The sequence below is a fragment of the Neomonachus schauinslandi genome, chromosome X (genome assembly GCF_002201575.2).
Source record: "Neomonachus schauinslandi chromosome X, ASM220157v2, whole genome shotgun sequence".
Lineage (NCBI taxonomy): Eukaryota > Metazoa > Chordata > Mammalia > Carnivora > Phocidae > Neomonachus > Neomonachus schauinslandi.
In genome coordinates this window covers 4,557,761-4,568,247 of record NC_058419.1, presented here as the reverse complement: position 1 = coordinate 4,568,247, position 10,487 = coordinate 4,557,761, and the positions used below count along the sequence as shown (strand labels likewise).

At 57.9% G+C, this 10,487-nt stretch overlaps 1 protein-coding gene across 1 annotated transcript; it reads right to left on the bottom strand.

The window, feature by feature from the left end:
• Window positions 1-4,393: 4,393 nt before the first annotated feature.
• LOC110574609 (heat shock transcription factor, X-linked-like) lies at window positions 4,394-6,810 on the bottom strand. The gene is made up of 3 exons (XM_021683363.1): window positions 6,217-6,810; window positions 4,909-5,055; window positions 4,394-4,663 (listed from the first exon to the last, which is right to left on the bottom strand). Exons 1-3 carry the CDS (start codon window positions 6,808-6,810, stop codon window positions 4,394-4,396), a joined length of 1,011 nt encoding a protein of 336 aa, XP_021539038.1.
• Window positions 6,811-10,487: the final 3,677 nt, after the last annotated feature.

Here is a 10,487-nt window from a genome sequence, read left to right as displayed (position 1 = left end):
AGGAATGCCAGCGAGGTGCCGCACTGTTGGCCTGTCTGCTGCCCACAGAAGCGCGGCTGCAGCCCCCCCGCCCCATGTGGCGCTCAGTAAGCTACTCCACGTTCCTGTCTCCCCGGTGCCCCCGCCTCCCTTGTGCTCCTCACACGCACTAAGGCAGGAGGACAGGGTCCCTAATAGGTGCCAAGGTGACAAGTAAGAGGGCTGCTGGTGCAGGCTCACATCAGCCTGAGGCAGCGAGGGCAGGCCCGGCTGTGCCCCGAGCGCTCCGAGGGGCCCCTGACTCTCTTCGCGGCCCTCGGGAAGAATGAAAGGCTAAGGCCCCCGAGCGCCTCCTTCCCTGGTGGTCTGGACAGACGGTTTTCCTGGCCCCTCTTGTCCATAATGGCATGAGGTGGTCTCAGGTGTGGGGGAGGGGGTGTGCGAACACGTGAGCGGCCTGGGTCCAGGTCCCCGTTTGTCTGGCTCTCCCCATGGAGAAGGCGGGGCACCGAGGAGGTGGGTTCCCGGCTGCCCTGTGCCCATCCACAGGGAGGTTCCTGGGCGGCTGGGGCCGCCTCTGGCCCGGGTCTGGGACAAAACCCGCGAGGCCCATCCTCCGGGTGGCCTGGGTCCCCACCCCCCCAGCTGGACCCCAGGGCCATCACAGATGTCAGAGGTAGTGGAGAAGTTGGGGGTCTCCCGAAGAGCAGGTTGGACTTCTGTGCCAGGACTGCTCTGGGGGCTGAGGATCCTCTGCCAGGTGGGTGGGGTGTGTGTGTGTGGGTGGGTGTGTGTGTGGGTGTGTGGGTGTGTGTGTGTGTGTGTGTGTGTGTGTGTGTGTAGGGTCCCAGGGACGGGCCGGGGGCGGGGGAAGCCCACTGGGCCTGGACCTCCAGGGGCCCGTCCGCGAGATCGATCAGTGACAGCGTGGACCACCCCTGCCCATTTCTGAGGTTCTGCCCCTGGCCGAAGGCTGTAGCCTGGGACCCGTCTCTGCGCCTTGTCACCGCACCAGGGACTTTGCTTGTGCTGGAGGTGTGGACAAGGCTCTGGCCATGGCCTCTAATCAGCCCTGCCTGCCGATCTGTAGAGCACGATTCATTTTGGCATCTTTGCTCATAAAGGTTCACGCCAAACTCTGCCAGCTTTCATCCGCCGAGAGCTCGGCGCCGAGGCGCCCGCCGGCTTCAGTCCCCAGAGGCTAAGCCCCGTTTGGTCCAAAAGCCTGACATGGCTTGACTGCAAATCCAGCTGAAGAACTAAGAAGGTCAGAGCTGATGAACCTCCGCAATTTAGCAAAGAACAAAGGAACCAGGGTGTCCTCGGCCCCTGCGATGTAGCCGTTTCCTAAGAGCTGTGGGCACTCACACTTTGCAGTAGTGTCCTCCTGTATTCGTAGGCGCCCTGGGACGTCTCCGAAGTGGGTTCCTAACAGTGGCATTGATGCCATCGTCATGGCGACCTGCGCTTACCACACTTGAACCTGCACTGTCATCCTGTGGAAGCAGACCTTTTCAGCTGGTTTGTGTATTTGGGAAGGGGAGGGTGAGGTCCTTCCTCCGGATCCTGCCTCGCAAACTGAGGCGTCGTGAGCCTCACGGTATCTGGTGGAAGCACTAGGTGATCGGGTGAGGGGGTGGGGTGGGGGAGGGGCGGGCCACCCTCGGGGCCAGGGTCTGCGCTTGGAGGCCCTGTGGGCCCTGGGGCCTGGTCCTCCTTTGCGTGGCGCGCTGTGCTGGCCCCTGCAGGCCGTTCCGCTGCCTCCCTGGTCCCTGCCCTCCGGTTGGCAGGACCGTCCCCTCCCCCCTCCGCCCCGCTCCCCAGTGGGGACCTCAGGAATCTCTCCAGCCCTTGCCCTGTGTCCCCAGCTGGGGGATCGCCCTGGTGTGAGGGGTTGGCGCTAGGTGAGGACTGCTCTTCCTGGGGACTGAGCAGGGATTTCCAAGGCTTTGCTGGGGAACAAGGTCTTAGTTCTTGGTGCCTCTCTCAGACAGCCCTCTCTGGGGTCGCTGCTTCATGTGCTGTCACAGAACCACGTGACAGCCCATGCCCTGCTTTGGGGCAACGACCCAGAGCACCCGGGCGGTCTCTCTGCACTGGTGATCCGTGTTTCACACAGTGACTCTCGTGATAAGTGTGAACCCCAATCTTCCCCAAGCCCTCCAGGGCACCCAGGCAGAAAACGGCCCGCATGGCTCCACAGGACACGCGCTCCAGGACGGACGATGACAGCACTTCTTTCTCCTGGGATTGGCCATTCAGTGGGGGAAAGGCTCCGGCTCCTCCCCGCTCCCACCTTCACCGCTTGGCACCTTCACCCAAGAAGGGACAGAGAGAAAGGGAGGCTAGCGGAGATGGTGGGGGCCCACTGAGGAACAGAGCAGACCCCAGCCCAGCAGGAAGGAGGCTTGGGCAGCGTTCTGTGGGACGTGAGCCCGCGGCCACCAGAATCGCCCGGCTCTACCACTTGGGCATCAAGGGTCCCATCTCTGGTACGTTGGAGGCCACTTCCCACGGCCCTCCTTATGCAGCCTTTGCTGTTCGAATTGATTCTCACTTTCCTAGATGCTCTCACCTAGGACGGTATCCTGGGAACAAAAGTTAAGATCCAGCGGGCGCCTGGGGGGCTCAGTTGACGGAGCGTCCGACTCTTGGTTTCCACCCAGGGCATGAGCTCGGGGTCCTGGGATCCGCCTGCGTCAGGTTCTGAGCCCAGCGTGGAGTCTGCCTGGGATTCCTTCCCCCTCCCTCTGCCTGCCCTTCAGCTCCTCCCCCAGCCCTCGCTTGCTCGCTCACTCTCTCTCTCTCATAAATAGAATCCTAAAAGAAAGTCAGCTGCAGTGCTCTGGGCCTGCACGGCCCCTCCCCTGTTCTCCCGAGCACCGGTTGTTTCCAAGACTTTCTTTGGCCGTTTGGGCCCAGCCCATGGGAAGCCTTTCACGCTCAGTTCCCTCCTGGGTGAGCTCCAAGTGCTGCCTGCTGGCCCGGCCCAGGAGGGCTCGGGGCCAGCCCGTTACCATCAGCAGCATCAGGGTCGACATGCAGACGTGACTGCGTGGTGTGAAGGAAGTGTGGGACGGGTCTGCCCCTGACATCATGCAGTCTAGGCTTTGTACGTACGGCCACACGCCCTTTATGAAGAGCGGACAATGGAGGTGCCAGATAGGCACAGTGGCCGCTTTCTGTAGAGATTTGCTGACGTCAGCAAGTTTCGCACGGGTTTAAGTCTATAGGAGAGTGCTGGTCCAAACAGTCTGGGCTTCGGGATTGGGAGGCATACGGAAGTCCGGGATACAGAGGGAAAACAACAAAGGCGGCTCCCCAAAGCTCAGGAGTTCCCAGATTGATGACGCTTTGAAAGGGGAGGAGGACCCATTTGTGAGCGTCAGTTCATCAGGGAGCAGGCTGGGACAGGCTAGATTTGGCGACAGTCACCTGAGCGCTAGCCTCGGGGTGACGGGTGCCCCTGTTCCTCCGTCGCCGTGTGCTCATTCTCTTGTGGGCTCTCCCCCTTCTCACGGGGCCCCCCTACCCGCTGTCCGGTGGAGAGTGGAGGAGAGCTGTGTCTCTTGTTCTGGTGGACGGTTGCTTTTCCCTCTGCCCGGCTTCAGAGCCCTTCCTGCGTTGTCCATGCCCCATTATTGCTATGGTGAGAGCACGGATGCCCAAATGCCAGTGCTCCTTGAGACAATCGCTCTTTACAAGAGGCTCGGCGAGGACAGCGTGTATTCTATGGACGCTGGACACCCCAGCAACCAGAGGTTGCTTCTTCCCAAGTCGAAGCGTGGCACGCTCGACGTGTTTAGTTCCAAAGAGGAAGAGAAGGAACGGGAAGGAAAAGGGGAAGTGTCACCAGCTCCTGTACCTGCAGGCGAGCCAACCATAAATCCTGTGGTCCAGACCCCAGCGAGCCCCCTCCGCACCGAAAACCTGTAGGACCCTGGCGGCAACTGTCCCCACCCTCATCTGGGCGCTGGAGAACGGTCAGGGCCCCTTTTAGCCCTCTTACGAGGTGAGCCTGGACCTCTTCTCGTGGGTAAAGTGAAGGTCCTGTCACACAAGGACCCCAGCACGACAGGGAAACGTGCCTGTATGACCGGGAAAACATCGCCATCATGCTCGCCAGGCCACCGATGCTCGGTTCTGGTACCCGTCAAGCGCCATAAAGAGCCTTGTTAACGATGGGATGCGGAACCTCCGAGGGGCCTGACCGGAGGTCTCCTGGGCCCCTGCGTTCTGCCGGGAGGGGCGTTGTGCTTCACTCTTCACCACGCCGGCAGAAAGCGAGCGGAGGGCTAGCCAGCTGCTGAGAAAGAGCCATCGCGGAGGCCACGAGCACTGGGGGTCATCAGAAAAGGGCTCCCTTTCTGAAACGTTTTATTGGCCTGCCTGTTACCCGACGACAAGACCGCCCCTAGCTGCTGTAGTGTGCGCAGTGGGGGTACTCGGGGGACCCGTCGGTAGGTGGCAGGTATTCGGGGGAACAGCGGCAGTCCGGACAGCAGTGGAAGGGGTTTGGGGGATGAGGAATCACAGTCCCGGGGGCGGCGGGTGCAGCAGCCACGCTGGGCGCCCAGGGGTGGCACACGGGCAGCAGCCCAGCCCCGGGGAGCTGCGTGGTGGGCTCGGGGAGCAGCACGGGGGGCCCGGCGGCCAGGCCCAGCAGCAGCCCGCAAGGGTGCATCTGCACGGAAGGCAGGGGAGACAGACCCAGGGGAACGCCGCAGACTCGGCCACATCAGCCGCGAGGGTGACGGGCGCCTGGGCACCCTGGGGCCGACTCTGTCAGGGTGGGCCTGGCCGCCGCCCCGAGCGTGGCTGGAGGGGCCGACTGGCTCCTGCCCCGGGCGGTGGGGCTGCCCCGCTGTCGGCTGCTCAGCGGCTCCCGCTGGTCCTCAGCAGAGGACAGGACTCCCTCTGGTCGCGGGCTGGCTCTAGGTGCTGCCGGGGGGACGCCAGGGCTTCAGGCTCGCTCTCCGTCTGCCTTGACGCGGATTTAACGCCCACTCTCCTCTTCATCCTCACCAGCAGGTGCGGGCAGTCTCTCTGAAAGAAGGGGCTCCTGTAGAACTGTAACTGGGGTGCAAACTGTAAAGAGGAAAAGAAAGTCCCCATCACATCAGAGTTGATGGCAAGCGGCAACCACGATCGAGGCCCCTCCGCGGCCTCACCCAGCGGTCGGCCCCAAGGCCTCTTGCGAGAAGGTCACAGTCCCAACAGGAAGCTGCGCACTAGCGTCCGCACCCTCAACGCTCGCTCGCTGAGGACTCCCACGTCACCCGTGGGCAAGGACTACAAGTGGCCGGCGGGGGTCAGCGTCCGAGTCCGAAGAAGGGGGTGCGTGGAGTTTGCAGACGGGGCAGGAGATGCGGCGGCTTTCGGAGCCCACGTTGGCTGGCCGCAGAATCGCGCGCCACCCCCGCACTGACCCCCCCACCCCCGGGGTGGGAGTCCCTGGCTCTGGGCCTCCAGGGGCCCGCTGAGCTGGGGAAGCACGCCCCTTCCTTCAGCCCTCGACAGGCTTCCCAAAGCGCTTTGGGGCTAGCACGGCCCCCAGATGACCAGGGGACACCGCTGGTTCACCAAAAGGGGCCCGCCTTCCCACCTCCGGGGACGGCTTAGAGCCGCGGGGTCATGCGTGCGCACACACAGCCCCTGCTGACGCGGGGTTCCCGCCCCCAGCGGCAGGGCAGGAGGATCCCCTGTTTCCCGGGCTTTACAGGGCTGGGCCGCACAGGCAGCCCTCCGCTGGGGGTGGACAGAACAATGCCTTCTCTTACATGTGCTGTGAAGCGATGACCACGGCAAGTTTAGCTGATGCCCAGCATCTCACAGAGATACCCCACCAAAAGAAGCAAAGACAAAGAAATAGGAAAGGGGGGCAGAAGAAAGGAAGGAAAAAAGGAAAAGACCCTTTCTTCCTTGTGAGGAGAACTCTTAGGACCCATTCTCTTAGCCGTTCCCCGTGCGCCTTCCCCGCCACCCACCCCCCCGGTGTCAGCTCCGGTCAGCATGGGCTACAGCGCAGGTGTCCTTGAAGGAAGCACCCCGACATGCATGGCCCCATCCTGAGCACTCTCCCCACGTTCAGTCTCAGTCGCTGTCACCAGCGCCCAGAGGCGGACACGGGCGCCCGACTCCCAAGAGGCAGTCCTGGGGGCTCCCGCCCACCCGCCCACAGCACCCCGGAGCCTGGCGGCCCATGCCCCCCGCAGGGGTGGGGGCGCCCACCCTTACCTTGCTCAGGACGTGGACGGGTGCCCCTCCGGTGAGAAAGTGGGTAAGGCTCACGGATGTGTGAACGTCTTGGCGCAGTTTGCCGAATCCATAGAGGCTGAGCTGGCGGACGAAACTCTTCATACAGCCCGTTTCAGACACTTCGTTGGGGCCATCCCTCTCCAAGATCTCCTTCTGAGACAGCTTCTCGGTGATGCCCATACAAGTGCCATTGTTGTCCCACCAAATGGATGCAAACTGGTCGCTGTTGACGATTTTCCACAGCTTCTTGGGGAAGGGCAGGCAGAGGAGATGGCCTGCCCCCACGGGCAGGGCGTCCCGGCTGGTGCATGGCCTTTTGAACAGAGGCTCTTGGGGCAAGGCTCGAAAAGCGTTTTCCTTGGGCAGCAGCCTGAAGCCAGGGTCCCCAGCTGACACCGGCTGGGCCAGCGTGGCGGCAGGGGCGGCTGGAGGAGCACCGCTCTCCGAGCCCAGGGCGGGAGCCGCGGCTTCTGCGGGGAAGGGCAGCGGCCCGCGGCCCGGCGCCCGGCCCGGCCGGCAACTATCCTCCTCGCTGGCCATACTCAGCGGCGGCGCGTTACTTGGGGGTGACATCACAACACAGCCAGCCGGTGACCTGATAAAGGGCCAGCCACGCGAGTGACCTGTCAGCGCGCCAACATTCTGGTCACTCACGGTCCTTCACCAGGACAGCGGACGCTCGCCTGCCGCGTTAAAACAAGACGCCAAACATTCGGGGCAAACCCCAAGCCGTCTTTGTGTCCTGCATCCCTCTCCCCACCCTGACGGGCCGCCTAAAGGAGGTCAGAGGTCATTCTCTGAGCCCGTGGGCCTCGAGAGCCCCAAACAAGATGCACGCTTTCAAGCCCGGAGCAAAGGCCCGGGGGAGGGGGCGGACGTGGGGGGCCGTCCCCGGTCAACGGTGCGGGCCATGTGGTCCTTTTAGCATTGTCCCAGCCAGGGCACTGAGGTCCTCCCCGGAGACCCTCCTAGTTCACCCACGCCCTGGGTCCCCAGAGGCCACGTGGCCGACTGCTGCTTAGGGGACTGCGTTAGCCAGGTGTCCCACCGCCCCCTTGCAGGGCGAAGAGGAGGAGGAGGAGGAGGAGGAGCAGGAGGAGGAGGAGTGGGAGGAGGCCTTCTCCTTCCTTGCCTCTCGTCAGCCTGCAGGTGGCCCCCTCCCCAGCCCGCCGCCGCCTCCCAGGCTGACTCCCGGCCCCGCCGGGACAGGCCAGGAGCCGCTGGCCCCACACTGGTTTACTGTCCTTTCCTTGACCGACCACGGCAGGGACACCTGCCCTGGTCGGTGCCCAGGGCTTGAGCTCCGCCATCCTTCTTTGGGCTGTGGGGCTGGGAGCATCAGTAAGAGGCGGCCTTGCAGAGAAGCCTCTCTAGCACATTCTCCCCACGTGCAGGGCCACCTCCCCCAAAGCACCAGCCCCCAACTCCATTCTGGGCATGGAACTCGATGATCTTCCAGAGATCCATGAAGCAGAAATGCCTCCAAGCTTGAGGCTATTTTGTCTGAGAGTCTGTGGCCTTTGGCTCCCTGCAGGGCCTCAGTCCACCCCCAGCAGGTACAAACCGTGGGCTGAAACGCCGCCTGCGTTGAGTGCCCGGTAAAATGCAGGCACGGCCAGGGCCGGCCAGACAGAAATCACAGAAGCCCTACTCAGCCGCTGGTGTCACCGGGCGATGCCCCGGGACCGCTAAAATGCCCGTTGCGGGTTTAGACTGGCTTGGGCCTCGAGAATCCTCTCGGAAGGCTCCTAAGCTGTCGCGGTGTTGGCAGGGTGTTCCCCAGCCGCTGGTCGAGTCTCCAGGGTGTCCGTCTTTCCCTCCACACTCTGTACATTCAGGCTGTGCCCGAAGACTCATTAGAGATGTTCACCCACCCCCGGGCGCCTCGGCCACCGGTGGCAGCTAGAGGTTTCCTTTGGTGGAACGGAAGAGACAATTGGGGGAGAAAAGAAAATTTACAATCTCCTATGTGTGTAGCATAAATCCAATGAGTCAGAGGCAGGATCACTTTAAGGAACCTAGAGCTTCTAGCTCAGGGCTTCAGTGAAAACTGAGCCCACCTCTAATTTCCCCTTTGTTGACTAATGTCCTAGGGAACAGATACCTTCCCAAGTCCTTTGGCTGTAGGGCCCTGCCACCCACCCCTGATCCAAGACCTGGGTCTGTCTTCAATCTTCCCACATCCACATTTTTCCCCACCTTGAGTTCATACCTTGAAACACTTGAGGTTGACTACCAAATTTCAGAATCCAAGCTGTCAATTGACTGTCCTATAACTGAATGCTGCCTACCTACCAGGTCATCATCAGCCATCCCTAAATCAGACATACCTTCATCTGTTGTTCCTTGCTCTGTCCTTGGATGGTATGTCTGGTTTCCCAACCCCAGTCATATCAAGACAGGATATGAAAAACACATGATCATCAAAAAAACCCAAACAAACAACAGAGAAAGCATTTGACAAAATCCAACACCCTTTCATGATAAAAATACTCAGCAAACTAGGAATAGAAATTAACTGCAAAAGAAATATACTGCATTTAATATTGCAGCTTGGGTAGTTAGAAAGTGTTCTAATAGTTAATTGGCTGAAACATGGACTAAAAGGTGGCCTATAATGAGTGAGTTGGAAATGTCAGGACTGTCTTGGTTTAATATAGAGGAAGGGATTCAAAGGCCTAGGGAGATTGTCATTTAAGACCTACTCACACACTGGGAAAGTCCAATGGACATGCCTTTCACCACAGCTGTGAGAAATAAGTTTGTGAGGGGAGTGATGTTCTTCTCTGCAACCCAGACTTTAAAGTGGGAAATGCAGCCACTGAATTTGGAAACCTAAATGCAGTGGAATCCTCAGGTGGCAGGGGCCAAGGGGCAGCACACAATTGCCAAAGGCAAGGTGAGGGTGGTTATGGTAATGGCCAGCAGAGCCAAGGCAGCTATCAGAATATCTGACTTACGGATCTATGTATTGGCTAGTTAATCATGGTGTTCTTACAAGCGAAATAGATAGAAAGTCCAGTAATTGATTTGCATAAGTGGAAAAGTTCTAGATCAAGTGAACAAAAGTGTAATATGAATCACAAAGTCAAAGAGTCACAGCCTATCAATTCCCAGACTTGAGCCATTAAAACTTCTAGAAAAAATAGAACTCCCATATAATCCAGCAACTCCACTTTGGGGAATATATCCAATGGAAATGAAAACATTGTGTTGAAGAGATATCTGCACCCCCATGTTCATAGAAGCATTCCTTACAATAGCCAAGATATGGAAACAACCTAAGTGTCCGTCAATGGGTAAATGGTTAAAGAAACTATAGGAGTGCCAGGGTGGCTCAGTCGGTTAAGCATCTGCCTTTGGCTCAGGTCATGATCCCAGGACCTCAGGATGATCCCAGGACCTGCTCAGTGGGTAGTCTGCTTTTCCCTCTCCCTCTGCCCCTCCCACCCCACTCATGCTCTATTTCTCTCTCAAATAAATAAATAAAATCTTTTTAAAAAGAAAAGAATAAAATGTGGTATATACAATGGAATGTTATTCAGCCATAAAAAGAAGGAATTCCTGTCATTTGCAACAGCATAGATGGGCCTTGAGGGCATTATTCTAAGTGAAATAGTCAGAGAGAGACAAATATTGAATGATCTCACTTATATATGGAATCTACAAACAAAACAAAATTAACCTAAACTAAGAAAAAGAGATCAGATTTGTGGTTATCAGAGGTGGGAGTTGGGGAATGGAGTAATTGGATGAAGGTTATCAGAGACACAAATTTCCATCTATAAGATGGCTGTACTGGTAAATTTTACCAAACATTTAAGGAAGAATTAACACCAATCCTCACAAACTCCTCCAAAAAATTGAAGAGAGGGGAACACTCACCAACTCATTCTATGAGACCAGTATTATATACCCAAACTAAATAAGGTCATCACAAGAAAATACAACTATAGACCAATATTCTTTATGTCTACAGGTGTAAAAATCCTCAATATACTAGCCACCTGAATTCGGCACAATGTAAAAAAGGATTATACACCATAGTCAAATTGGATTTATTCCAGGTAAGCATGGTTGTTTGACAATCCAAAAATCAATTAATGTAATGTATTATAAATAGAATAAAGCACAAAACTCCCATGATGACCTCAATATATACAGAAAAAGCATTTGACTACAATCATATTTAATACTAAAATGCATTGAATTCTACACAAAATGAGTGAGGAGTGAATTTTTGTTATGTA

What these genes read in the sequence shown, in the direction of transcription:
- LOC110574609 (XM_021683363.1), bottom strand. Translation starts at nt 6,810, where the DNA reads ATGTCACCCCCAAGTAACGCGCCGCCGCTGAGTATGGCCAGCGAGGAG. An exon ending in CCGTCCACGTCCTGAGCAAG is followed by an intron (nt 5,056 to 6,216) that starts GTAAGGGTGGGC and finishes TTTGCACCCCAG; the next exon opens with TTACAGTTCTACAGGAGCCC. An exon ending in CCCGGCAGCACCTAGAGCCA is followed by an intron (nt 4,664 to 4,908) that starts GCCCGCGACCAG and finishes CCTTCCGTGCAG; the next exon opens with ATGCACCCTTGCGGGCTGCT.